The sequence below is a fragment of the Harpia harpyja genome, chromosome 4 (genome assembly GCF_026419915.1).
Source record: "Harpia harpyja isolate bHarHar1 chromosome 4, bHarHar1 primary haplotype, whole genome shotgun sequence".
Classification (NCBI taxonomy): Eukaryota; Metazoa; Chordata; class Aves; order Accipitriformes; family Accipitridae; genus Harpia; species Harpia harpyja.
In genome coordinates, this window is record NC_068943.1 from 3505226 (window position 1) to 3532938 (window position 27713).

General features: G+C 37.8%; 1 protein-coding gene across 5 annotated transcripts in view; it reads left to right on the top strand.

Moving 5' to 3' along the window:
• Positions 1-27713, top strand: part of FGF14 (fibroblast growth factor 14) — a 416306-nt gene that overhangs the window by 300065 nt on the left and 88528 nt on the right. For 3 of the 5 annotated variants that reach the window (XM_052785894.1, XM_052785899.1, XM_052785895.1), the window contains 2 exons: positions 9644-9754; positions 18377-18480. In XM_052785894.1, the coding sequence (XP_052641854.1) occupies positions 9644-9754; positions 18377-18480 (215 nt within the window). The remainder of the gene's footprint in view (positions 1-9643; positions 9755-18376; positions 18481-27713) is intronic. The other 2 variants (XM_052785897.1, XM_052785898.1) reach the window with 1 other exon arrangement.

The following is a 27713-nucleotide window of genomic DNA, read 5'->3' on the forward strand; positions in this document are numbered from 1 at the left end:
GAGTGTTGTGGGTTTGTTTTTTTTTTTTTTCTTTTAAGTATCAAACAGGTTTATTTGTCTTTGGTCACAGTGCTTTTACTGTTTTATTAATCAGGAGTTTACATTTGTGCACTAAATTGTTAGCACTGCTGAAAAAGAACAAGTAATGTTTCTGTTTGCTTTCTGATTTATGTGTTTAAACCTGCACAAATGTCAGCTCAGTCTACTCAACCCAGCTAATGTGGAAATGACAATTTGTGATTTTTTTGTAATGTTGTAAAATGTAGTAATGTATCTGTTTATGGTGGTGGCAGTAAAAATTGAGACTGCTACATTAAGAGATATTTGGAATCTGCTGCACCAGAACCAGGAAAGCCTTATATGTTGCTCAGCTATCAAAGAAAACTGAGTGTCTTTGCTCTGCAAGGAGTCGGTGACGTGTCATATGAGAACAAGTCCTGTGAGGAGCGGCTGAGGGAACTGGGGCTGTTTAGTCTGGAGAAGAGGAGGCTGAGGGGAGACCTGATCGCTCTCTACAACTGCCTGAAAGGGGGTTGTAGGGACATGGGGTTGGTCTCATCTCCCAAGTAACAAGTGGTAGAACAAGAGGAAATGGCCTCAAGTTGCGCCAGGGTAGGTTTAGATTGGATATTAGGAAAAATTTCTTCCCCAGAAGGGTTCTCAAGCATTGGAAGAGGCTGCCCAGGTGTCGTGGTTTAACCCCAGCCAGCAACTAAGCACCACGGAGCTGCTCACCCCAGTGGGATGGGGGAGAAAATTGGGAAACGAAGTAAAACTCATGGGTTGAGATAAGAATGGTTTAATAGAACAGAAAAGAAGAAACTAATAATGATAATGGTAACCCTAATAAAATGACAGCAGTAATAATAAAAGGATTGGAATGTACAAATGATGCACAGGGCAGTTGCTCACCACCTGCCGATCAACGCCCAACTAGTCCCCGAGCGGTGATCCCCTCCCAGCCAACTCCCCCCAGTTTGTATACTGGGCATGACGTCACACGGTATGGAATACCCCTTTGGCCAGTTTGGGTCAGCTGCCCTGGCTGTGTCCCCTCCCAACTCCTTGTGCCCCTCCAGCTTTCTCGCTGGCTGGGCATGAGAAGCTGAGAAATCCTTGACTTTAGACTAAACATTACTTAGCAGCAACCAAAAGCATCAGTGTGTTATCAACATTCTTCTCCTACTGAACTCAAAAACAGAGCGCTGAACCAGCTACTAGGAAGACAATTAACTCCATCCCAGCTGAAACCAGGACACCAGGGAAGTGGTTGAGTCACCATCCCTGGAGGTATTTAAAAGTTGTGTAGACGTGGCACTTAGGGACATGGTTTAGCGGTGGACTTGGCAGTGCTAGGTTAATGGTTGGACTCGATGATCTTAAAGGGTCTTTTCCAACCTAAATGATTCTGTGATTTGATGATTTATATATTGCAATTCCTAGTTATTGCTTCATAAGTAGGTAAAATCTCTGTTGTCCCAGTTCATTGGCAGTGCAGTTAATCTGTTTGCCTCCACTTTTGAGGCTAGTTCTTAGATGAAAATGTAAAATTTCTTGAAAGTAATGTGAATGGCTTCTTTCAATATTTTTCGCCATTGGCAAGAAAGTAAAAGTAAGTATAATACACTATGTTCTTGAGGTGCACATTTCAGAAGTGGTGCTGTTGCATATCTAAGCAGAGGGAATATACTACTTCATTTTGTTGGCTTTTATGTATTCTGGCAAGAATTAAATGAAGTTAATAACAAGTTAAGGACCCCTGCCACTCGGTATTGTGGAAGCTTCCTGTATGTAACAATAGAAAATGGAGTATGGTTTAGGATTTAATACTTAGCATTGCAAATTAGCCTGCTATCCTCTCTCCATTCAGCATTACCATAATGGTTTTGAGTACTTTTAAAACAGATTGTTTAGGTGTTTTCCAAATTTAATTCTAAGTCAGTTTGTGAAAGAAATAGAAACATGACTTCAAATATTTCATTCTTTGTCATGTAGCATGCAAGGAGGCAAATAGTCAAGATTGTAAAAATAAACGTTATGTTTAAACATTTAGTTCTAAAAATATGAATTATCTAGGAAAGGGAGAATCAAATTCATTCTTTGGTAAGTTAGGTGTTACGTGAAATATATTCAGTTACATTTGGAAAGGTCATCTATGCCCATCCTATTGTGCTTTCAACATCCAGTGACATCTTCAGAGAAATCTCATTCTTAAAACCTATTTATTTACTGATTAAAAGGGCAATGCTTTAGTCAAATTTTATACATAAGTTAAATGGTAATAGAATCTGTCACATTGTGGTGCCTTGGTATTTTTTGAATGTGACTAAAATAAAGTTTGGCCTTTCATAGGGCGTTTTTATGGGAAGCTAACAAAGTGGAGATTATTGCAAAAATGAGGACACAGAAATTACTTACCTCTGGGATCTACTGCTTAATGTTTTTGTTTTAAAGGGAAATGTTAAGCAATATTTTGTATGATGTTAATGTTTTGCTGTCAGAATTCAGAAGCAAGAAAATACCATGAAGCAAGAACTACAATGTTCAGGTATAGGAAGGAGTCCTAAACAAAATACTAGAAAATGATTTTATCTAAGTCAAGTAGATTCAGTAAGACAGGATATTCTTTAGGCCTATGTAAAATGAAAAGAAAAAGGAAGACTGCTGTGACATGGAACTTCAGACAATAGAATTCTTAGCATTTCGAAGTAAACTTTGAGAAAGTGAATATAGTTGCGAAGATGTTTTCTTGTGTCAGTGGAAGACGATGCTTGTCAGATAACAGTTAAATGCATTAAACTGTGACTAGTGCTATCTATTGTAAGCCTGGAATTAGAGGCCAGCTTCTTTTCAATATTCCTATGTATAACGTCAGCCATTTTAGATATTGAGAAATCGGAGATCATCGAACTTTAGTGTATTAGAAGGAACATGGGTCAACAGTGGAAGGCGGTATTTAGGGAGGCATCTCCCAACAAATCCATGTGTTGCAAGATCAGAAACATCGGAGATGTACAATATAGTCCAGTAGGAAGAGAAGTGTAAATTATTAATGAAATTACTAAAATTAAACTACCACACCCATTTAAAATTGTGATTTTGGAACAATGTGTTTTCTTAACAACCTAAACCTCTTCCAGCAAATACCCTCCAAAAATAATATGGCTGGTAAAGGAGACTGTTAGCAATTATGCTGTAGGCAAGTCTATTAAATCCAATCATCTTGTGAATCTGAACAGATATAAATTATCCCAGCTAGAAGCAAAGTTGCTGTAATTCTATTGATCAAATTTGTTCAAGTAAAACCACATAGCAAGAAGAAAATCTCGTGTAGTTTGAAATGTATTGTATAACCTAGAGACAAAACGTCAGTGCGCACAAATGGAAGGGAGCACATTTTACAGTTAACATAAAAACATTTGCAATACAAAGGCAAGGACTCCAGCACAAAGGGTACGATGCTGTGCTTTCAAGAAAAGCAACCATTTTGCAGAACTCCAACCCGCTTTCATAGTTTACCAAGAAATTTCATAAACGCTGTGGAAATGCCGATGACAATGACAGCGCGGGAACGTAGGAGGACTCTCTGTCTCTCTTAAATGTGGTCTCAAAGCGAGGTTCTGCGGGAGACAAGCTTGTGATGTGAGGCAAGAACAGAAAAAAAGTAGAGTTAAAAATAAACACCGAAGTTGAGTGCCCTGTAATCATCGGGAGGACAGAAAAGTAAGTGAGCACAGAGAAATAGGCTCACAAAGCCACCACGTTTCAGAATAAGTACTATTATTACTTATGGGAACAGGGAATAATGGAAGCTATTGCTTTTCTGAGTTCACATTATATCCTTTTCCCCTCTGTCCTGAATAGAGCAAAACTTTCTTTTAAAAATATTTTTCTTTCAAGTTTTTAATTAAATTTTAGTTTCTTGGTGTGTATTATGAGATATTGAGAACATTATTACTACAATCAGAGTGCACTACCATCCATATAAATGTCCATATTTTATCACTTTCTATTAACAATAAGAGAAAGTAAAAACAACATGATCAGAAACTTTGAAACATTGAGACACCAGGTGACAGGACAGTCAAAATAATAAAGATGTTAGGAGCCTATAAAGCTTTTGAACGCAAGAGCTGTATCATAAGAACAGCCGAAGAGTTTAATAATGAAAGAACATTATGGTTTTAGATGCCTATTTAGGATTTTATCACCTTTAAATGAAGTACAAAATTCTGCATTTTGAATTCCCCATTGGCTATGTAGTTGCTTTAGGAAGCTTACTTTTGTGATTGTGTAACATGCGTATCAGAGGATCCTGCACTTCTCTGTGCTCGAATGATGATGCAAAACTTGCCAAAAACAAGGCAAAAGGAGTGTAATGCGATCATCTCTACTGACTGTACCTGTTAGAGTGCTGTTGCAATTAAACATAGGTAGTATGCTTGAGAAGAAGACAACTTTTGCAAACTGGGAAAAGAGTTACAGGAGGAACTGAAATACTTGAAATGAGAATCCAAAAAGGATATGTCATTTTACATGGGATTTGGTCTCTCCTTCTGGAGCTGAATTGCCTAGTGGAAAATGTTTCTAAAATGCTAAGTAGTACTGACACATGTTTAAAGTTTCAAATAGTATCCAGACATTATTCTGAAGCATCAATAGGTTTCTGTGCAGAAGTCAGTGAAGGGCTGGAGGCTGCCTTGAACCGTGGTCTAGTGGATGGGCTCCAATCCTGCCTGTGGTGGGTAGTTAATTATTATAGAAAGTAGAGTGGCTTCAGCAAGAGACACTGCAAGAATCCCACTCCAAAACTCCACACAACACTATTGTCAAGGTACTCTTGTGTAAGAAGTCAGGAAAAGTGGCCTTTTACACGTCCCAGGCCTTACAAACTAACTGGGAGGTGGGTCTGGAGTGGGTGCTTCGGGTGGGTATTTTGCTTCCCAACTTCTCAAGAAATCAGGGTTGCGGCTTTTTGGGGAGTTGACATTTTTTTAATCCTAATACAGATGATAAATGTTTTTGATATTTCAAATTAAGTTTAATAGATGAGGGAGAAGATTCCTAACAAAAGCTGATCATAATATCAGCGAGCAAGAAATGACAGTCAAGTCATGGTGACTATCGCAGCACCAGAAATCTTAAAAAATAAAAAAAAAATGCCTGATTTATTCTGGACCAGCATGAGTGGTATTTTTAGTACTGAAGCATCCCAAAGTAAAAACTGCAGGAGGGAAATGCAAAGAATAAAGGGCAATTAAAATGTGAAGGACATGGAGCTACCAGTTGTTAACATGAGTTTGATGCTATGCTATCTGAGCTGAATGTACCTCTAAATACTGGCTTTCATTTGACTCGCTGAGCAACTCATTTTGTGACAGACTGGTAATGGACTGGATAGTGCAGTTTATTCTCCATAAGAATGTGAATTGATATGAAACTAACCCAACATTAAGCATTTGCTTGTCAGCTCAAACAAGCTTTTATTTACTACCTTTATTCAAAAGAGGGAGTAAGTAAATAATGGCAGGCAAAAAAAAGCCCTCCTATTGTAAAAACTAAAAATTAAAACTCCAGTGGATGCTAAGGGATTCATTTTTCATGGTGTTAAAATACAATGGGCATATTCATCGTTGCTCTTTTAGCATTGTAAATTTATCTATGTCCAGACACAAAGGTAAAATCCTTAACACCCATATTTAATGAGTTTGTCCCCTTGTTTATTTTAAACCTACAAATTTCAAAGGGATCTGTCCTGGCAGCCTGTGGGTGTGTCAAAAGAGATGCTAAAACCATTCTGGTTTTGAACAGAAAATATTCTTAATTCAAAACAGAAAGTGTCATAATTGTTCTAAAGCAAGAGCTGTACTCAGCCTGTCATGAGTTAATGCCAAAGCCATTTTCGTAGCCACTCTTCGAGGGAGAAGACATCTTAATTAAACTCTGCCTTTGTTGAGGACATCAGAAAAGCTACTGACAGAGTGTGCATGCTAACTGCAATCATGCATCCTGCTGTCGCCACTGACAAGGAAAAAAAGCACTAAAAGCGGGCTGCAAGTGGCTGCTGTCATGCAGGTTGCTGTGGAAGAGAGGCTTGAGAAGCTGTTGCTTTGTCCGTTCAGTACAACATCTTTGGATTTTTAGTGACAACCTCTAATAACTACAAGTCAGAATAATTCTTTCCATGGTGGGGCATTGCAGACTTGTCACGCTGAACTGTTCAACATCAGAAGTCGAGGTGCAAAATAAGATCAATAAAAATCATTAAGAGATGTTGAACTGTCCTTTGATTTTGATCCATGGTGAAGTTCGCTGGTTTGGGTTTTTTCCCTCTGAAGTCAAGGTGTTTAAAATTAAATAGAAAGGGTATTTTTCACATAATCACCTTGCTGTGGTGGCTAGGACTTTAAGAGAACTAGTAGCAAAATATCTATAATAAAATCATGAGAGCTGGGAGCTCTTCGGTGAGGTCGCCTACTTTCATCCTGTTTGTTTGTGATTTATTATTTTTCTGTATTCTCTTGCCATTCCCTTTCTCTTTCATGTGGGAAGAAAAAGGGGTGTGTGGGGTATAAAGGATAAGAGTAATTGCTGGTCTGTCTACCTGTATCACTGTGGTGGGAGTTAAAAACCATAACATATCCAGTGCACCTGTGGACAGGTAGCATCAGTCTTCTGCTGGTGTTTCTGGGCATTGCTGGTCGCTCCTGCTTTCTAGCAGACAGTTAAAAAAAAAAAAAAAGTGTGGTCAAGGATTTGAGAAACTCGTTTGTAAATCATCTGAAGCTGAGGCTGTTCCTGTAATTTTAAGTGGCAATGGGTAGATAAAACGCTATAGAAATAGAGGCACTAGCGGATTTCTCTTCTCTGCGTGCTGCCCAGGTGTCTCAAAAAGGACCTGAAAGAGTCATTTATCTTTCTGCAAGGAGAAGAGATAAATTCCTTGCCTGACAGGATTGTCTGCTTCATCTTGGAGATATTTACCTTGAGGCTGTATGGAGTAGTCTTTTTGACTATTGGTTATTATGACTTGCATTGAGATTAATGAGTCATTTCATACAACTCCATCACTAAATCTGGGTTGCTTTTTGGCTGAGGTCAAAGAAATAATCATGTATCATTGGCCAGTTCCCCCATTTTTTTGAGCACTGTTCAGCTAAAACAGTTGTTATTTACTTTGAGTTGTAGATCTGAAGTGCTGTGATATATATTAACTAAATATTACAATCAAGAACTAGTAAGAAGTGCATGATTAAATTACTTGTCAGGAATAAAAGTTTTAATCTTGCTAAGGACAGGTAGGAATTTAAGGTAGAAAAGATGTTCTTAGGAGGCTGGGTAAAACAGGTTCTAATAATCCACAGGAAAAAAGTAAAAAGAAAGTTTCAGTTGCTACATTTCATGGGAGAAAACCCTTTTTTTTTTGCCATTTATTGGTCTACAGAGATCTACTTTGCACAATGAAATTATTAATTAGTATCATGTTATTAGTAGTAAATTCCAGGGTTAACTTTAAGTAATGCTTTTGTTGAAAAAAACAGACAAATGATTGTGCAATTTCTTGTTAGAAAGTAGATTTTATTTGTGAATTTAGAAAAATTAATAGAATGGGTATAAAGAACAACTTTGAAAGTCATTTCTAAGTTTCACATTTTTCCCTTGAAGCAGTAGATGTAAACAGCTGGTGATAGTGAATCAACTGTACTTTGCCTTCCTATGATACTTCTTTGAGCTAAAGTGATGATAAAAAAATAATTTATTCATGATTCTTTGGGTGTAGAAACTGTTTTTCAAAATACTGATATTTTTCCTGTAAATACTTTTTAAAGCTCTAGTTTTAATAATAATCTTAAAATATTTTTCTTTAGTCTTTTAAGATGCCATTTTAGTATGTGTAAAGCAAGTATGTTTAAAATCATCAATTTGGAAGTGCACATTGAAAGCATGCATTGCTAGGGATAGTGCCTGTGTGAGAGGAACTCACTTTTCATTTTTAAATTGTACAAATACTTTTGAGTTGCCTGGTGAAGCTGATTGAGACAGTACATTCAAAGAAAATAGTTTATTCTGTTTATAAATTTTAAAGATATTTGTTTCTGAGTATTCTTATATAACGACAGAGAAACTTTTGCTAATCTAAAAATTCACAGAAAGCAAAATTTGCAGTTAAAAGAAAAAAAAAGTTGTAATGTGCTTACATATTGAGCATCAGTTGTTTATATATTTCCATGCCTCAAAAGTCTTACAGTGTTAATATTTATAGTAAGAGTTTTTGATATTTGCAGTTTACTGTTATATTTTTAATTTAGATGGGTTTATTGTGTAATATGACTTTGTAATTGGGATATTCAAGAAAAGCTTAACACTTTCATAATCATTTCATGGAACTGAGCCTCTATAGAAAACGTCAGAGCATTCCACTCAGAGGCAGTTTTGTTTATTAGTGTTTATTTTCATCTCCCCTTAGGATACTGTAAGGAGCCCAGCATGATTGATTGTGAGAGCAATTATACACAAATTCAAGGAGGATTTTATATTCTGGCCACAGGGTTGCATGGAAACCATTTCTGTCTTCCTTAGAAGTTCACCTGTTCATTTTATTACATATCTGTTTCAAAGCCTTTAGGATTTTAGTTCATTATTGCGGAGCTGAGCATGATACACCATAGATGCTTTTAATGCCAATGTCCCCACAAGTTTATGTACTGGCTGCCTGGAGCTGGGCCTAAGAATATATGTTTAACAATATTAATACCAATGTCACACAGAGGTAGTGCTGTTGATTTTTTTTAAGATGCAATGTCCTCTTCCTCAGCACTGATCCAGTTCTGCAACAGCTTAATTCGTGATTTGGTAGGGCACCATCCTTGAGATGAATCATAAAGATGTGGCTTGGCAGCCCCTGCCCAATTCTCGGCAATTTTCATAAATGCAGAGTATTAAACAGGGTAGCGTAACTGTTCAGCTCCCTGAATTTCCTATATACTTTTAGCTTACTAAGGGTTTTTTCAGGTTTTTTCCTCTGCTGAAGGAGGGTTACGTCTTGCCCTGACCGTGGGTGTTATTCCCTGGGAGGTGGGAGAGGGCAGGTGAATTGTATCCACTTCTAGATTGGTAAAATATTTTGGGAACTCTTCAGATGGGACTGCTACAAAGTATTATACCAGATAAGTTTATCACTTTTGGTAGAGAGTGAAAGGAGACAGACCTTTTCCTCCAAGTGTCCTTAAAACTTATGTGAAGTATAGTAAGTTCCTAACATGTATGAAACGAGTAGGGTTTTTTAAATGTTTTGTTAGTTTCTGTAAGGCTCTATACTTGTTGCTGAAGTCTAAAATATTTCTGCAGGGCTTAATCTGGTTTAAGTCTTTTGACTATGGGTGTTTGGGGTGTTCCTTTTTTCTGTGTTTTACCTGTGTTAATTGTAATGAAGGATGTTGGAGGCAGAGAACAGGATACGCAACTGGCCTAATAATACTCCGCGGCAAGATTTTTCTCCATCTCCATCAGGACCCATCCTGTTGTAGTACTTGCTTTTAAGACGGCAACGCTGCTTCACCAAACTTCCTCCTACAGTGAGAGAAGTAGGGATAACTCTTGGAAAAAGTTTTGAGGCTAGTGACAAAATATGTTTGTCTTTCAGATCCCCAGCTCAAGGGTATAGTGACCAGGTTATATTGCAGGCAAGGCTACTACTTGCAAATGCACCCCGATGGAAGTCTCGATGGAACCAAGGATGACAGCAGTAATTCTAGTAAGTGACTGCCCCAGGGGAATGTCTTAATCGCACACGCAGATTGCGTCGCTCGAGTGTGTACGCGCAGACACAGTATTAATGCCTTTGGAGGGTTTCTGAATGTGTTTTGTCGAAAGGAGGAGGGTTCTGTCCATTCGAAGCCTAATGACCACCAGCACAGCTCGTGCAGGATGGTGGCCTAAATGTATTCCCTCTGAAGGGGAAGGCGTAAGTGCCGATGGACCTCAGGGGTGAGATATTTAGGCCAATGGTTGTCTTCTGGTAATTTTATAACAATGGTAAAATTATATTAAAAATATAATTTTTTATAAAAGCTATATATTTAACATAAATTTCTTATCTTCAAATAAATAACAAAAAAATAAAAGAGATGGAAGCAAAAATTCCTTGAAAAATCTGATCATACAGGCCCTGATTCAGCAAAGCAAATAAGCGTATATCTAACTATCGAAGTCCTGCTCAAAACACATGCTGAAGTACCTTGCTGAATTGGGGCTAAAGATCCAACAGTCCCTATACCAGCAGGAGTTCCAAAGACCTTAAGAGAATTTCTGTCAGTGTAGGGACTGTGACAGTGGCAGTTTTGAAAAATATTCCAAACAAAAGTGGTCTTGAAAGGCTGTGTGGGTCACTGCTTTGGTACCCTTTTCCTATGATACTGCCACATATTTTCATTCAATGATCATATATGCATTTGGTAACTTCAGCTGCAAATGATAATTAAACAAACCTAACTCTAGAAACAGCTGATTTTTAATTTTCTGTTTAGCAGAGAACGTTTGTATTTTGTTTATTTTAATGATAATGGCATATTTAAGTAACATTTCTGTGTGATCTTGAGGTCTATTTTAAGCATTTTTAATACAAAAGATTTATCTTCTTATTATACATATATAAATAAGCCTTTAGTTTCCTCAAAAATGTTGGAATTAGGCTACAGATATTAAGGGATTTGAGGTTTCTGCTTTACTTTGGTTAGGTCCCTGTTTTATCTGTTAATGCACGGCTGTAATTTTTAACACATTTCATCAACAGAAAGCATGATCATCTTTTATTGTTCTTTTTTTTTTTTTTTTTTTAGAATTGAGAAAAAAAATTGATTAATCTATTTTGATGTGTATTTCTCTGTCTGTTTTCCAAGTGGTTTCCCCCCTTCCTTTTCCTTGTTTCTTTTCTTCCCTCAGTGTGTCCATCTCTCATGCCCACTTCTGTACTGGATTAGATACTAAGACCTTGTACAGACAAGATCATTATTGCTTTTTATAGAAGCTTTGCCTATATGAGGTCCGAGAAATGTGTCTTAGAATGCAAGTGTGTATCTCCCTCTCCCTCTCCTTCTCTCTCTGCCCATCTCTCTCTTTATTTTCAGCTTCAGTGAGGAGGTGTGTATGACTGCAACAATTTTGGAATGTTTTAATGTTACTTCTGGGTTTTTTTAATCTTAGAACTCTATGGATTTTGAATCTTTGCAAAACTAGACCATAGTGCTTTACTTTCCTCTTTTCACTGTTGTCAGCTTTAAAAATCTTCCCTTTTTTTGCTTACTATGTCATTTTCCCTTTCTCTCCCCTCTTCCCTGCCTTTCTGGATTTCCATCTGTCTGCCCATCTCTCTTATTCTTGTTGTTCCAAAATGCAGAATGAATATTCTATATTATAAATATTCTGAAATATAGAACCTGTCCAAACTCAACCAAACACCAGATAGTAGTAGTGCATATTTTGCATAATTCCTGTTAGATAATACCGTGTTTTACTTCAACGTGATTTTTAGGCTGAAAGAGTTTTTGCCATAAAGTGATTTTTTTTCTGTCTTTAACTGGTGTGATTCACTATTTGTTTCTTCACTAGTCCAATTGTACTATATTGTTTAGTAAAGACAGTTTAGACCATAAGGATGTAAAATTAATGTGTTTGCCAGGAAAGCATAGAATCTCCACCTTAAATGTTGCTAGTACATACGTATCAACACTATTAAGAGCTGAAAAGATTGATCCATTTGGTATATTCATGAATATATGAATATATGTCGGTTTCTTTTGTGCTGTCAGTCTTTCTCCTCAGTTCTTTTCCCTTTGTACTCGGTTTCCTTCCATTTCCTGTTGAACTTTTTGTTTCCTATTGCTTTTCTTCATTGCAGCATATTTTGTTTTACCTTTTCTCTTTTAGTTTAAAACAATTTTCTCACGGATAGAATTCCTAGCATTTTGATCTTTTATTTTGTGAACTCCTTATCATGATAATTTCTGTCTGAGGTAAATAAGTTTTGGCAGCTGCCAGAGGGGGAAAATCCTGCTTTGACCATGGAATTTGCAGGCTGCCTATTTATTGTGCCCGGTAGACGCAGGGATGGACGTATATTAGCTGTCAATAGGACAGATAGTACGCTTACCTTGATAGTGAGGATGACTTCCATTGGAAGTGTGTTTCATAAAAATGGAGGAAATACAGACTGCCAAAGGGCGTGCACCTCTGCCAGCCTTCCACCCGTCTTCTGCGCTCTTCACTGTCCCTGAAGCCTGTGAAAGAGTTCTCCTCATGCACTGACCATCTGAGTAGCTGGGTGTCGGCGAAGCCGCAGTGAGTGAGTAGCGAGGGACAGAGAAGAGAAGTGATTTCTTGTTCGTCTTCAGCAAGGACACTGTTTGAAGCTTAGTCATGCTGCTACCTTTTGTGCTGGTGCACTTTATTCTGTCTCAAGGAGTTAGAGGAGTGCTTGAAGTTAAAATTCCCTCAAGTGCATATATCATTTTGTACTCACTTTATATGTATGTCAGTAAACATAAGTTACACACTATTGGACTCACAGAGAGGTAGCACAAAGTAAGATTAAGATGTAGTCTGTTCAAATTGACTGGTGCTCTTCACGCTCACTTTTTGTTTGTCGTTAAAGCTTCTTGGTAGTCTCTTTAATGTGCCTTTTTGCTTCTATCTGAAGTCAAAATGAGTTTTACCAATGGTTTCGGTCAGCTGCTATAGTGCAAGCCATTGTCCCGGCCTGCCTTAAGTTTGAGTAAAGGCTAGAGTCTGCAGAGATAGATGGCAAGATTTTCAATATATCGCTGCGCACAAACCCTTGCCTGAAAAAGGAAGAAAGATGTGACTGCTTGTAATTGCATCCCTGAATGTACTTTCGTCTGCTCATGTTGGTGGCCATGCTATTAGACCCCAACCTAAATAGACAGATGGGTTTCAGTTCATTGTCTCAATTTCTTTTTATATCTCTTCCAAGTTAGTGATGTTTTGTGACAGAGTATGAATTAATGGACCTGTTGGTTAATGGTGCTGAGTTTCCTTAAATCACATCACCAGACCAAGGCTGTTAGCTTAAACTATCTTGTGTGTACGGTCTGTATTTTTTTGCCAAACTCTCAGTGATATGTGGAAAGAGGCTTTATTACTTTGCTTTTCTTGTTTTAGCTGGTTTTCTCTTCTTCCTTGCTCTAATGCCTTACAGTTTCTGGTTTGTTTTTGTGGCTTGCTTGTAGTCAAAGCAGGAGTGACTGTGGTTAAAGCTGTAGGCTTGGTTACTGAGGTCCTACTCAGAGTAGCTGTCCCTCTCTAGCTTTAATTTTCCTGGATTTTACAGAGGTTCTCAGCAGTACTTGGTCCGAATGGAACTTGCTTCAGTGTTGTACATGGGCCTCATCATTATTAATTAGGAAAAACAAACTGCTACACAGAAACTATAAAGAAATTCCATGTTGTGCTTGTAGTAACAAGCGTTACGTTCCCCTCCTGTCTTCCTCCCCACCCAAACCAGCTCATTTTTAGGTTTTGGTCTATCTTCAATGTTTTGTTTCATGCATGAAGGGTAGGTTTAGTAGGAAGACTAATTAATTTGAGAAACAGGCAATTCTGATTTTTTAATTCCTGAGATTGAAACCCTGAATCTCTTAGCCCTATGGACTATTTTGATTCACCTGAAGAGTGTAACTCAGCCAACAATCGCTGAAAAAATTCAACATGAGTTATGATACTTTCCTCAATGGGTGATAAACCTGATTTTAATGTTCAAATGTTGCTGTTCTGCCCCTTATGAAATTACAGTCATGTTTAAAACAGATTAAAAGAGCATTACTCATTTGTAGCCTTATTTCATGAACTGATAAATGCCAAAGTTAACATTACCCAAGCATCTTTGATTTGGCTGTGCTGTGCACATCTCTTGGTTCTTGCTTAATTATGCAGCGACATGCTTTACTTCCTTCGTGGCATTTGGTACCCGGTAGAGCTACTGTTCAAGAAATCATGCAACCATTTAACATTCCTTTATTTTCATCTTTTAATGCATGCTCCTAATGCTCTGTTTGTATCTTCCAAATTGAATACGGAAGTATTAACTTTTTAATGTCTTTCTAAAGTACATACCACTGTCATATTTTGAAGATATTAATAAAATAATCTTCACAGCACCTTTGTAAGGTAAAGGAGATAATTAGACAGAAGTAAAGCACATGAAGATTAAAACCCAACACCTGCAATGCTGTTAAATTTGGATTGCTGAATATTAAATTTGGATTACTGAACTGAAATATTTGCAGTCTGATTTTTTGCACTTTTTTTACTGCAGTTTGTCTTCAAAGAATTACACAGGCATTTAGACATCTATTTACATCACCTTTGGGAGTTAGCTAAGCCTGTTTCTCCCATCAGTATAATCTTAGTGTGACAGGATCAATGGAGGCCATGGTCAGCCATACTAAAAGTATGTTTTAATTATGTCTTGTGTAACGTCAGGCAGGTAGAATGGGTTTGCTCCATAAGAAATAGATGGACGGATGTCTGAATACCAACCTCCCTGCACTCGTTGCCAATGGAAAAGATATTCTGATTGAGTCGTCATTTTTGCCTGTAGGCCTGCAGATGGAAATGAATTAAAGAAATAGTTGCTGATTGCAGATTTGGTGCTGTGAGAAGTTTTGTTAACTGACAGCAGGGCAGTGCACATGCAGAACAGACAGCAAGTTTGTAAGCCTTAAGCAATTGGTCTCTAGCAAGCTTCTTGAGAGAAACAGTGATCTGTAATGGCAATTTTCTTGTAGCTGCAAGTCAGTTGTACCTAAACAGACTTTCACGAGGATATGGAAATACCTGATTTCAGGTATTTCAGATTTCAAGTTAATAGACTGTGATGGTATTGCATAAAAAAAAGGAAAAAGAAATGTGGTGGGCTTGTGTTTTGCTCAAAGGAGGAGTTAACTACTTATCAAAAAGGGGACTTTAACTTTGCCTAACACTTTTGGAGGATTAGAATCCAACTCAAATTTGTTCCTGCGAATCCCCTCCACGACACCTAAAGCAATCTTGTGTGTGGTGGGAGTAGGCCTGCAGGCTTAGGGAAAGGAAGAGAAACCATTGGCTTTACAGTCGTGGTTTAGACAGAATACAAAGCAGAGCTAAGGGAGCATTCACAGGCTCAGCGCTGACAAGGAGAAAGGGTTTTACACGGACCATTTTTGCCGATTGGTTCACTTGATTTCCCTGATGTTCCCATGTCTTACCTATAGTTGGATTTGCCAGGCTTTATACTTGAGTGTGCAGCATGGGAGCGCTGAGCACCAGGCGGAATTACATTTCCTGAGCTGTTCCAGGGTGCTCCCTCTCTCAAATCGTTTGTGGACTCACCGGGCTGGGTTTAGGTACACAAAGATGTTCAGAGACCTCACTCCCCGCTTAGTTTTGGGTTTGGACCCTTGTCTTAAAGATAGAGGGAAGCTGGGGGCATGGTTTTTCCCACCCCCCTCAGGTAAGGGCATAGCTTTGGCTGTGCAGACCTGAAATGCCAGCAAACCCTGGAAGGCTTTCTGCTTCTCTCAAGGCAGGTTCTTATTAGAGTGGGAGATAGCGCAGGTGAATCCTAGGAAGGTTTGAAATGTGTAATTGGGCACAGAAGTCCTGCTCAGTAAAGAGCACTGCACAGTCAGGTTCTGGAGGAAATTGAATTTCCTTTAGCCAGCTTCAGAGCACGTAAAAAACACATGCTGTGCCTTACTGGTGCGTGTTTTGCTGACCTCAGTACGAAGTACATTGCTGAGCGTTTATCAATCAATAATTGAATGTAGACCGGCCTCCTTAGTTTCACGCAAGTCTGAAAGATTTTGTGTAAGTTACTGAATATTCTGTATGTGCAAAATTACAGCATTTCAGATCACACTCTAAAATTTTATGGTCTTAGACTAATTACCGGAGCTCTGACAATCTCCGATTAAAACTTGGTGGCAGTAAAAGATACATTATATGCCCTCCTCGGTGCTTTCTAAATTCACCAGCAACTATAAGCCGCTCTAGTAATTTTATAGGTTGCATAAAACACTGCCATGTTACAGGCCTCTAATTCTCCTTCAGTGGTGGTTGGTTTTTTACTGGCTTTGCTGCTTTATTTTTTATTGGTAATACAGCAAATTATATCTACGTTCCAGAAGTTTTGACTGAACCACTATGATTTGGAGTTATTTTTCATTAGCAGTTTTCCATGGCTGACTTGTCTTTTGTGTTCACCTCTTTTCTTTATACAAGTATTGTTTGTTTTTCCTTCCTGGTGTCCCCTCAATTGTTGCAGCCCTCCCTCTAGCATGGTGTCCATATCCAGATTTCCTTCTGGAATTTCTTTTCTTCTAGAAGAAACCAAACTTAACTGCCATCTGAAACCTAGTTCTGCTGTGACAGACTCCCCCTCCACCACCCACAATAGCGGTTTTGCTGGTTTTGACATTGTTTCATTTGAGGGTAATGGCTGATTGGTTTTTTAATTTCCAAATTATATTGAACATTTGAAAGCCCTCAAGTCATACAGTGTTTAGCCTATATATACGCTTAGGATATCTTGTCCGTGAGTGCCATATTTCACGGGTTTACATTCATCTTGTATAGATTAGAGAGGCAACCTTGTCTCTACCCAGTATTTTTCTAGTAAACAGCCCGGTAAGATCCTAGCATGACAGAGACTTTTGGAAACTACAGAAGTGAAAATGCTATATATTTGTGCTAGTTCTTGTCTGATGTTATCTCTTCTATTCTTCTTTGTAAACTCATAAATCTGTTTCCTGTTCTTCCAGAGCTCTTTTGGATATATTTTTCTTTGTAGAGCTGTAGGAAGTGCTCTGCTACAACAATTCCTAGCTTTCTACTGGCTTTGTGCATTCCTAAAAAGATCTTATGTGACATATTCTTTTTCTGCGTGACAATGTGGAAGGAAAGGGCTGCTTTTTCCATCCACTTCTATCTTTAAACTCTAGTAGTCAACCTATATTTTTTCTCAGTTGTAAAGGTTTGATCATCTTCGTCATAACCAATCTGTGGCTTTGTGTCCTTTGACCAACTAGGAGTTCTCACACCTTGATAAAATGTTTTTATCCCCTGCAATTACATGACCCTTTTTCTCTTCATTTGGGCTTTACCCCTGGCATTCTGATTACAGACAGCCTCATAGGGTACACTTTCTGGTGACACCTATGGATGTCCTTCCTAAATTTTGAGGAACTGTAGGTATTACTGTGTTCCTGAAACCTGGCTTGGCGGAACCATCGTCCTCGCTGCATATGTTGAACACACAGGTTGTGCTTTTAGTTTTCATCCAAGGACTTGTGAATCCTTGACTCATCCAGAGCGGAAAAACACTTAGCGTGAACTCTGTCGCATCCAGAGCTTTTCTTCCAAGACTGTTTGATGTGTGCTTTGCATCTGATTTCCTAGTATGAGTCAGTAAACTTAGTATAGGTGTGTGCTGGCATAATTTTTAGAAGAAGAATTGGTCTGTGTCTCTTACTTTTATCACTTTTTCTTTTGTTGTTCTGTGGTGAGGCTGGTAAACTCCTGCTCTTCACACTGGTCTTTTTCAGACACTAATTAAAGCTGTGGCTGTTTTTTGTTATTACAGAGGTATATACCACTGCTAGGGTATCTGCTGTTAGCTGTTTTTTTAATTTTATTTTTTCCCCAGAATTTCAGTCTTTGAACATGTTCTATATTCAGCTCAATAACATTTATGCATATTTAGAGTCAAGCACGTATTTCAGTGCTTTTCTGAACTAGGGTAAGCCTCTGCCATTACCTGAGGTCTGTGTACTACTGCTTATATCAAAAATATCATTCACAAAAGCAAAAAAAAAAATTTTATTGAAATCACAGACCCCTTGAAAGCAATCTTTAATGAGAGCACATCTTAATCCAAAACCATAAAAATGCCTAAGGAAATAAAAAGCTACTTGCCAGAATCAGAGAGATACGTTTTCTGCAGGGTATCTCACAAGTATTATCCTTATGATTAGTCTATATTGGTGAAGGAACTGTTGGGCTCTTTGACTCTTTTCAGATTGCCTGAGATACTCACGTCTGCAGTGCTGCATAAACAACTACAGTCCAGTCTGCTGTGCTTTGTAGTTCCTAGTTAGCACTTGTGCCAAATACTGAACTATTGCAGGACTTATTGCTAGACAGATACTTAGGCTTTAATTTTAAGGATTAACTTTACTAGAAGCAAGATTTTCTGAATTAGTTTAATTTTAAAATCAGAAAAAAATATACAGGAAGTAGTTTTCTTTCTTTTTACTAATGATGTTTATTAGAATATTGTAATAACCATAGTATATTCATATCTGGTCATGTTTTTTCTTCACAGCTTTATTCAACCTTATACCAGTGGGACTTCGAGTTGTTGCTATCCAGGGTGTAAAGACTGGGTTGTATATAGCCTTAAATGGAGAAGGTTTCCTCTACACATCAGTAAGTACCTTTCTGAACTCTGTTTAAGAGGTACAGCTGAAGTTGAAGTCTACACAGGAATGAGATGCGTATTCACTTTTAAGAAGTTCTATAATGTCTATATATGTATATACATATAGTACACGCACCTGTGTACCCATGTATGTATGCAACATATCTATAAATGGGTTACAGTAGAAATTACTGTGTACTATGTATGAAACTCTGCATGTTAGCAGTCCTAAAAAAACATTCTGCAGAGCTCTTTTTCTGGTAGGCTATACTGGTAGTGTGCAATACACCACAGAGATGATTATTTTCAATTAAATTCTCCAGAATTTTTAAATAAAGACCTGCAATTATTTTCTTCATGACTTGTTGATCAGAATCCAAAAGCTGCTCCAACGGTTACTTTTATTGATAAGACTTGCAAGTGTAACTTGCGTCCAAAAAGTCATTAACAGCCTTACAGTTTATCACCATAATCTTGTAATTGTATGCTTAGCATTATTGATTTTTTTTATTTCAGATATCAGGAAAATAAAGAGTTCTGTGAGGGACTATATCTTTGTAGAATGATCAAAGTTTAAGAAAAAATCTTTTGAGTCACAAAGAAGACTTCTGAATAAAGTGATCGGAAAGTCCTCAGATTGTTTAAGATATTCCAAATGATTTAATGCTAATCATTCGGTGTGTTGTTGTGAATATAAAAATCCTCAGTTTTGTGTAAATTTTGTGCCTTAACCTCCTTTGAAAGGCAAACAGACTTTAATATGAACAGGCAGTTCTGTCAGGTATTAACAAGGTGGCTTAAAGGATTTTTCATTACTATATTTTTATTGCCATCTATGTTGAATTTATTTACATCATGCATTTTCCATTTTTTAATGTCACATAGTTGTTAATTCCCCACTGAGTTATAACACACTGCTTTGTTTTCGATGTCCATTGAAAGGAAATTGGACAGATTAAGTTTCTGATGATCTGAGGGGAAGTATTGTGTTTGTTTCAAATATACAATTGTCTTGGAAAAGCTAATTAGGAAGAAAAAATGGAACTAATCTTGAATGTCAATGTCAAGAAAAAGAGAAAATTCCTCCTCATAAAATGTCTGCTGGAAACTCCAGCAGTATGATCTAAAACATTCATTTTCTTCTGTTCAAAATAACAAATTCTATCACAAGAAAACATGAAATATTTGCTGTCAGAAGGAAGAAAACTAGAAGAAAAAACTTAGAGCTGTTAGAGAAAATGCATTGCTGACTTCCCAGTTCCATCACTCCTTGTGGGGAGTTCATTTCAGTATGATGGCATGAACAGTACTTTTTTAATGTGTTGGTACAGTTAAGAATACATTCTTGCCCAGCACTGTTTCTGAAGTGAGTTCTCAGTCCTTCAGAAAGAAATATAAATTTCAGAAAATGTACCAGTTTCCTGACGGATAATTCCACACAGGGAGGGACCCTACATGAACAAATTCTGGCAGCCACTGCGTTTATGTATTATTCTGGAAATGTTCCAAGTTAAATGAATGGTGTCATCTGGGGAAGGGAAAGGAGTGGAAAGTACAAGGCAAGATACAAAGAGATGACTGGATCCAAACTTTGAATAGATGTGAACCCAACCCTTAGAACATCATCAGGTCTAACAAGATATTTCTGTCACATCGGTGGGAATCTGAATTGCTTTGTTCCTATGTCTTCTTTTTGAGCAACACAGATTACTTAGGTTGTGATCAGTCTCATGGATATAAAGAAAAGTTTATGTATAAGGAAAATGTAATCCACGTGTTTAATGTTTTGCAGGATTGCATATTCTTCATTGTCACTAATGGCAAGAGTTTTGGACTTGATGACTTCATATATTCCTGTAGTTATTGGCAACTTGTTAAGTACTTCTGAATTTTGTTGTGTAAATGTTGTTATGTTTTGAGTGTATTTCACTTAAAAATTTCTTAGGAGAGTGTCTCAATCTGTCACTTTACCTTGTGTGAGGTAAGGAAACGAGTAGTTTTGGAATATACTGCTTACTCTTCCTCGTGTGGAGAATGAAAGATGAGTGGCCCATTAAGTGTCAGAGACATGACACATTAGAAAACTCAGTGGAAGCCTTTAGGTTTGGTACGTCTACAAAATGATTTTCAATTTACACTTTTGTCAAGTTCAAAATTAGCAATATTTGGTAATCTAATGCAAATTTAAAGGTAGTGATTTGAAAACATCAGTGCTGTAATACAGGTTTGATTGTTTCATATTAATGTATTGAAAACATTGACAATACATTTTTGTCTTGGCAATTGCCTGCTTTCAGCTTAGAGGCTAATGCATTAGAAAATAAGAAGACAAAGCATCAGAGAGAAGTCTGTCTTCTCCCTGAGGATCAAGATGAAGAAATACTGCATGCAGAATATTTTAAATACTGTTGTTTGTAGAAAAATATTTTTAACCAATCACTTTCACTTTCTACTGCTGTCTTGGTGGATTCTTTTGACTCTTTGTTACGGTTGTGTATCTGTTGCACCTAAATGCAGAAGGTGTGTATTACACGTCATATATGTTTTTCCCTTGCCTATTCAGGGGAGGATGGGAGAAAAACATTTTCCAAGTTGTGTATGCCAACTGTCATCACTGGAAAAAAATGCCACATAATGGGAATGCTTGTTAAAATTTACATATTGTCATGGTTTAACCCCAGCCAGCAACTAAGCACCACGCAGCTGCTCACTTACTTCCCCCCCCACCCAGCGGGATGGGGGAGAAAATCGGGAAAAGAAGTAAAACTCGTGGGTTGAGATAAGAATGGTTTAATAGAACAGAAAAGAAGAAACAATAATGGTAATGATAACACTAATAAAATGACAATAATAATAATAAAAGGATTAGAATATACAAGTGATGCACAGTGCAATCGCTCACCACCTGCCGATCAACGCCCAACTAGTCCCCGAGCGGCGATCCCCCCGCCCCCATTCTCCCCAGTTTATGTACTGGGCACGACATCACATGGTATGGAATATCCTGTTGGCCAGTTTGGGTCAGCTGCCCTGGCTGTGTCCCCTCCCAACTTCTTGTGCCCCTCCAGCTTTCTCGCTGGCTGGGCATGAGAAGCTGAGAAATCCTTGACTTTAGACTAAACATTACTTAGCAGCAACCGAAACCATCAGTGGGTTATCAACATTCTTCTCCTACTGAACTCAAAAACAGAGCGCTGTACCAGCTACTAGGAAGACAATTAACTCCATCCCAGCTGAAACCAGGACACATTTATTTAGATATATTGCCAATTTCTTCTAAACATTTTTAAAAAATGGAAGCGTGCAGTATAGTGTAAGTAGCATTTATAGTCTAAATTGAGACCAAAGTCCTGTATAGTCCTTCTCTGCAGAATACCTCAGTGTCCCGTTTTCCATTCACAGTATATGAAATCTGTAGCTTGTGAGAATATCCTACGTGTTGATGGCTCTCTTCAGAGATTGAAGGCCCCAACTCAATTATTTTTATCATAAACTTCCCATGATGTTGACTAATTAAGCAACAGCACTGACAGGAAAGGTATTATGTGTGATCCTGCTTTCTCTCATATGGAGTATTCGGTAAGACAAAAATGAAGGTACAGTGACAGACCAATTTTACATATAGATTATCAACTGTAGATTTAGATTGTTTTCTTCCTTTGTTTTTTTTTAAAAATGTGTTTTTTAATGGTTGTGTCAGTTTGGGAGTCTTGTTTTTTTCCTATTTTTTTCTGCCATATTTAAGATTTTTTCAACTAATTCATAGAATTAGAACTAGAAAGAAAAAGTGCAGAAATATCATAAAAGGGTGTTATGGCAGTATTTCTTTCTTAAAACAGAAACAGAAGGACAGTGAATTGTGTAGGTAAGTCAGTCTCAAGAGCTTTTCATACCTATTTTGCCTGCTGCAGCAGTTGAGATTTGTATTCTGTCCTTTGGGGACTGATCGAGTCAGGGTCTCTAACACACGCCATCAAAGCCTTGTCAAATAAAGGAGAAGCAAAATCTTTGGAGTTTGATACAGCTTTGCAGAATTCCTGAGAGAAAATACTTTTCCAAAATTATAACCTTATTCTTCAATACATTTAAAGTAATTATTGTGATACAATGATTCATTATTTTCTATCATATAAAGTATGAGAACAAGAGCCTTTTCACGTTCATTTTTTTCCTTGCACTTTTAAGGGTTAGCCCGCTTAAAGACTATTCATTAAGCTCACCTTTTTTGAAGTTTTGGTTTATTCCATCCAGCTTTATTTCTGTGTGTGTATGTATGTGTACCTCTACTTATATAGGTATATCCATATATATCCACTCATAATTAGGATATATTTATTTAGTGACAGCTTCCCAATTCTAGGTATATGTTAGTGAGGAATGAGAATTATAAAAGTGAGTTGAAATTTATTTTAGATGGATTAACAAACTGTCAATAATTCAGTATTTATGACTGACTTCATCACTGTGAAAGCTAGTTGGAGAAGCTGGATTTTTCCACAGAGAACCATCTCAGTTACTAGCAAGGTTTTTGACGTAATAGTTAGGGACTTATATGTTAAAGTCCAAAAATATGCCTTACTCCTATCTCGCCTTTGGAAAGGGTGAGCGAGATAAAGTTTTATCTCCAGGGTTGATCCTGTCAAAATCAAAAGGAGTGGAACTGGCTCCATGCACTGAAAAAACAAGCGCAGCCGCAGGGATTCTCCATGGGGAACAGGTATTGCCTGCAGCAGGAAGATGGCAGCGCAGTACGTGGCAGAAGCTTTTGTTGGTTTTGATGCTAATTTTGGTCAACTCAGTTTGCAAAAGGTTCAGTAGTTCAACTTTCAGGGGCTTGCAGCTTCTTGGTTTGCTTTGAGGATTTTCTGCTGTCATAACAGCGTGAACTTAGAGGTAAAACTTATAATATGTTAGTCCGTTTTATGATTCCTGTTTTCCTAAGGTGAAGATAAGTCTTCTTGGATTATATCAACAAATTTCTCTCAAGAATTACTTAATGTATCTGGGAGAGTTTGGAAGGGCTACTGTTTTGGGTTTTTTTTTTTCATCCTAGGAGCAGTTCAGCGGGGTGTTACCAACATTTGGTGGCTACCAGAGTAAGAGAAAAGGGAAAAACTAAAATGTAGAAAGGAAAAAATTTCTAACTCTAAAACCTCTTTACCTGCTTGTGCTTTCATCTTTATGTTTCATTTTGAACCATTTCTTCTGCCAGCTTTCACTGAGACCTGAGATGTGGATGAAACCAAACAGGGAGGAGTACGCCTGTGGTATGGTCAGCAGCAGATATTAAAGTCATAGCAATCCACTGCCTGGTTTCTTAGTAAGGCTGATGAACTACAGAGATGCTTCAAAAGATGACTGAGCCCGCAGGGCCAGGTCCGAACTGCCTGGGCACCTCTTCCAGCGTGGTGCCTGGCCGGAGTTGTGCTCCAGAGCTCCTCTTCTGGCTACGGGGCAGCGGGAACCTCGCTGGAAGGTGTAGAGACTAAGGGAGAGACATGGCTGCGTTTCTGGGAGGTCTTACCAACTTTTTATAAAGTATTTCAGAAACTAGGGACGGCACACTACTCGCTTTATGGAATAATCTTCTTGTAAGATGGGGGTTTGTGTTTGATCTGCCACGGTACGCAGCGTCGAGGGTGTTGGAAGGGTGTTGGCTGGGTGGTCTTTCTGCGGCTGTGAGATGTCAGTCTGTGTCACCGCCTTCATGAATGAGAGAAAATATTAGTATCTGTTACTAGGAAGTGTATTTGTTATCTAGCTCTGGTAACTCTCACCTGAAAGGAAAGCCTTTGAGGGTTTCTCCTGACATTTCAGCAGTTTCCCAGTGCTGGTATTTCCACCACTTCTTTAAGCCCACATAAGTGACCTGTCTGAGGAGAACAAAATCCAGCCTCAAGGAAGAACATAGGAGCACAGACAGTACAGCCTGCAAAAGAGTGAGAACTGAATCCCTATTTCTGGTATCTAAAAGTCAAACGAAAAATAAGTTTCTGGTAGCTTTTCACAGAGCCTCTCTTTGTACTTTGGAATAACAACGCTTAGCATGTGCAGTACTTTGAAGGTTCAAAGGTGCATAAAACCTTATAATAAACAGAATAGAAGAAGTTTCAACTAAGCAAAACCAAAGAGGAAAGGCAATGTTTTAAAATTCATATTTTTTTACAAGGTTAATCAAAAAGAGGTTAATGTGACATTGAGGCAGCATTTTTCTGTTGATTTTGTGTTGTCACAGTGTAATAGTGGTTGACTTAGGTTTTGGCAGAGATTGCTCCCCATCTTGCAAGGTAGGTTAGAAATAGTTAGGAATATATCTGTTTAGAGAGACATGGACAAATATGAGCTTGCTCTATGATTTTGAAGAGGTAGGCTTTTGTTCTAGTAGTCAGAAGTATACTGAATAATAGAATAGCGTAAATCTTGTTGCTTTTGAGGTATCTGTGGTTTTGTGAACGTAAACACATCAGAGTGGAGTGGCTACTTTAATAATATTATGATCAACAGGAAACACGATTTTTTTTCTTGTGTCGGACTTATGCTTTAGGGTCTGAACCTGCTCCCACGCTCTTATCTCCCAACATAGACTTTACTAAGACAGGGATAGGACCTTAGTTCACGTGTCATTATCTGTGTCTTGGAACTACTCTGGCACATTTTGGAGAGAGGAAAATGGGTGAATTTAATTATTTGACAATCACAGCTTCTGATAAAGACTTTTGAAAACTAGTTATGTTACCAGTGGTATTTTTAAGAGTGTAAACGCATGGACCTTATGTCAGCTCCATCAGCTAATTTTAAGGGCTTACCACTAAAGTGCTTTCTTCTGTATGAATACCTTCTTTGCATAGCCTGTTATCTTTTTTTCAGTTTGCTGTCAGTTGGACAGTGACCTATATTTGCTTCATGTAACAAAAGTTTGTTTGGGAGTGGAGTAAATAGCATGTTTCAGGGCTGTGTTCCTCTGTAAGTTGGGCTGCATTGCTCAAAAGGTAAACAAGTTCAGCATGTTCCAGAAGGAGTTGAAATACACTGACAGGGAGGAGGAAAACATCTGCATGGTTTATGCTTATTTATATCTGTGTTTGGAGGTAGATAATTTGTCTCTCAAGTTGCCTGCCAAAAATAAATACAGAAAATTGCTAATGTATTTATTTATTCTGTGGTGGCACTTAAGAAACAACTGATAACATAGCTCTGCTGTGTTGTACAAAAAGTGCCAGATGTCCCTGCTACAGAGTATAGTAGAAAAGGGGTATAAAATACATACCGAGTCCCTGACTTTTTTCAGTGGGTTAGGTTTTCAGTACATTTTTCGATTGAATGTGCTGAAGCCAGTGTTTTCACACACAAGATAGGGGAAAAAGGAGGCATGCACAGACACATGGGAGTTTGATAGGGCAGGAGAGAAGTGAGAAGGAAAGAGGTGAATGGAATGAGGCTGACATGAGGAGACTGTGATAAGCAGGGATTTGAGAAAGTGGAGAAATAGTGCAGCTGAGCAGAACCAAATTGTAGAAAACCCTATGATGATATCATCACTGTCGAAATGCTTATGATGATATCACCATTGTTCAAGTCCGATGCTTGCATTTGTTACTACCTCTCTGAGTCTTTCACATGCAGAAATGGCTCCTATTGGAACTACAGTTCATAATGCTAGTTAAAGAAATATGCTACTTTGAATATACAAAAAGATAATTAGTACTATGAAGATACAGTATTTTAGTGTGGCTTCTTCATCTGTGGCCATCGTTTCACCCTCCTGCCATTTAAATGCTATACTGGGGGTAATAACAGAATTTGACTCAAAACTTGCAGTGGTGTTTCTTGCCACTTAAACCAAATATGTGTGTCCTGTTTAGTTCATTTATGTCCACGGTATCCTTGACAGGACTTAGCTGAATTCTTTTATCTATAAGAAACACTTGCATATTTGCTTAGAATACTTATTTTCCTTTCCCACATGTATGTCTTACATGCACATGCAAAAAATCTCTTGATATATGTGTTATAGTTCCCTAAGATTACAGAAACGTACATAAAGGCATCAAGGTTAAAAAGCTGCTCTTCCAAACTTCTTGTCAAAACACGGAAGATCACAGAGTCAGCAGCTGCAGTTGGGTATTTTTCAACTAATAATTGTATGACAAGGGATAATAACTGTAGGTAGGTATGCTAAAATGAGGTAATCTAATCTCATGCTTCAGGAAGTAAGATGATTGCCACAGGGATCAAGAGGAACCTTTCCTCAATATATGGCATCGCTTGCTGTAGATGCGCAGAAGGAGGTTTGCCTCTGAACTACTACGCAATGGTCGCAGCCAAAGGCTGAGCACAGGCTTGATGGACCAGCAGCTTAGTCTAGTCTGTCAGATTTCTGCGTCTGGCAATTCTGTCTCTCACAGTAACCTCCCTTTATTTTTGGCTAATGTTTTGTTGCACAAATACAACTACGCTTTTCTGGATGTTTCTTTATTCTCAACTTTGTTGTTCTTAGACATTTGGGGTTGTCTGTAATCCTAAGCGTTGAATGCTGTCTCACTGTGTATTGCGTAGTCTTCCAATAGCCCTCTTGTCTTCTGTTCTTTTACGTCACTGGTAATTGTCACTACACAAGCAAAAGGATCGTGTTTGAAATTTCTAATTTTCTATTCATTACTATTTAATCTTACTCATTCATTGCATCCAGGTACGAAAAGTAGCTACCAAAGATTTAAATTCTCTCAAATTTTAGACAATTATCAAAAACATGTTTCCAAAACAAAACCCTACTACTTCTTTCCATTATTGGTTAAAGAATATTCAAAATATTGAAGACAATTGTAGATGGATTTTATGGTGAGTTTAAATCCCTTTCATAATAAATTTGGTTCTTATGACGTAAAGAAGACTTCTCAATACATCTTCAAGATTTCTAGGTAAGAAACAAAAACTAACTTTGTGTGGAGTAGAACAACAACAATTAGATACACGTGGTGCTGTCTATCACTGCTGTAGCTGCATAGTTAATGCACCTTCTGTTATTCAGGACTATTTCCAAAAGTTATATGGCTAGATACCAAGATAACTGAACAGAAATGAACTATGAGCTTTTAAATATAAAGTCTGTTTTCAAAAAAAAAAAAACTTCTGGTGGGCTGAATTGGCTTTAGTCAGGCAAAAATGTGCTTTCATTATGCAAGAAAAGTTCAGTATTATCTTGCAGACATGAAATAGTCAAATGCATATTTTGTTAATTTTT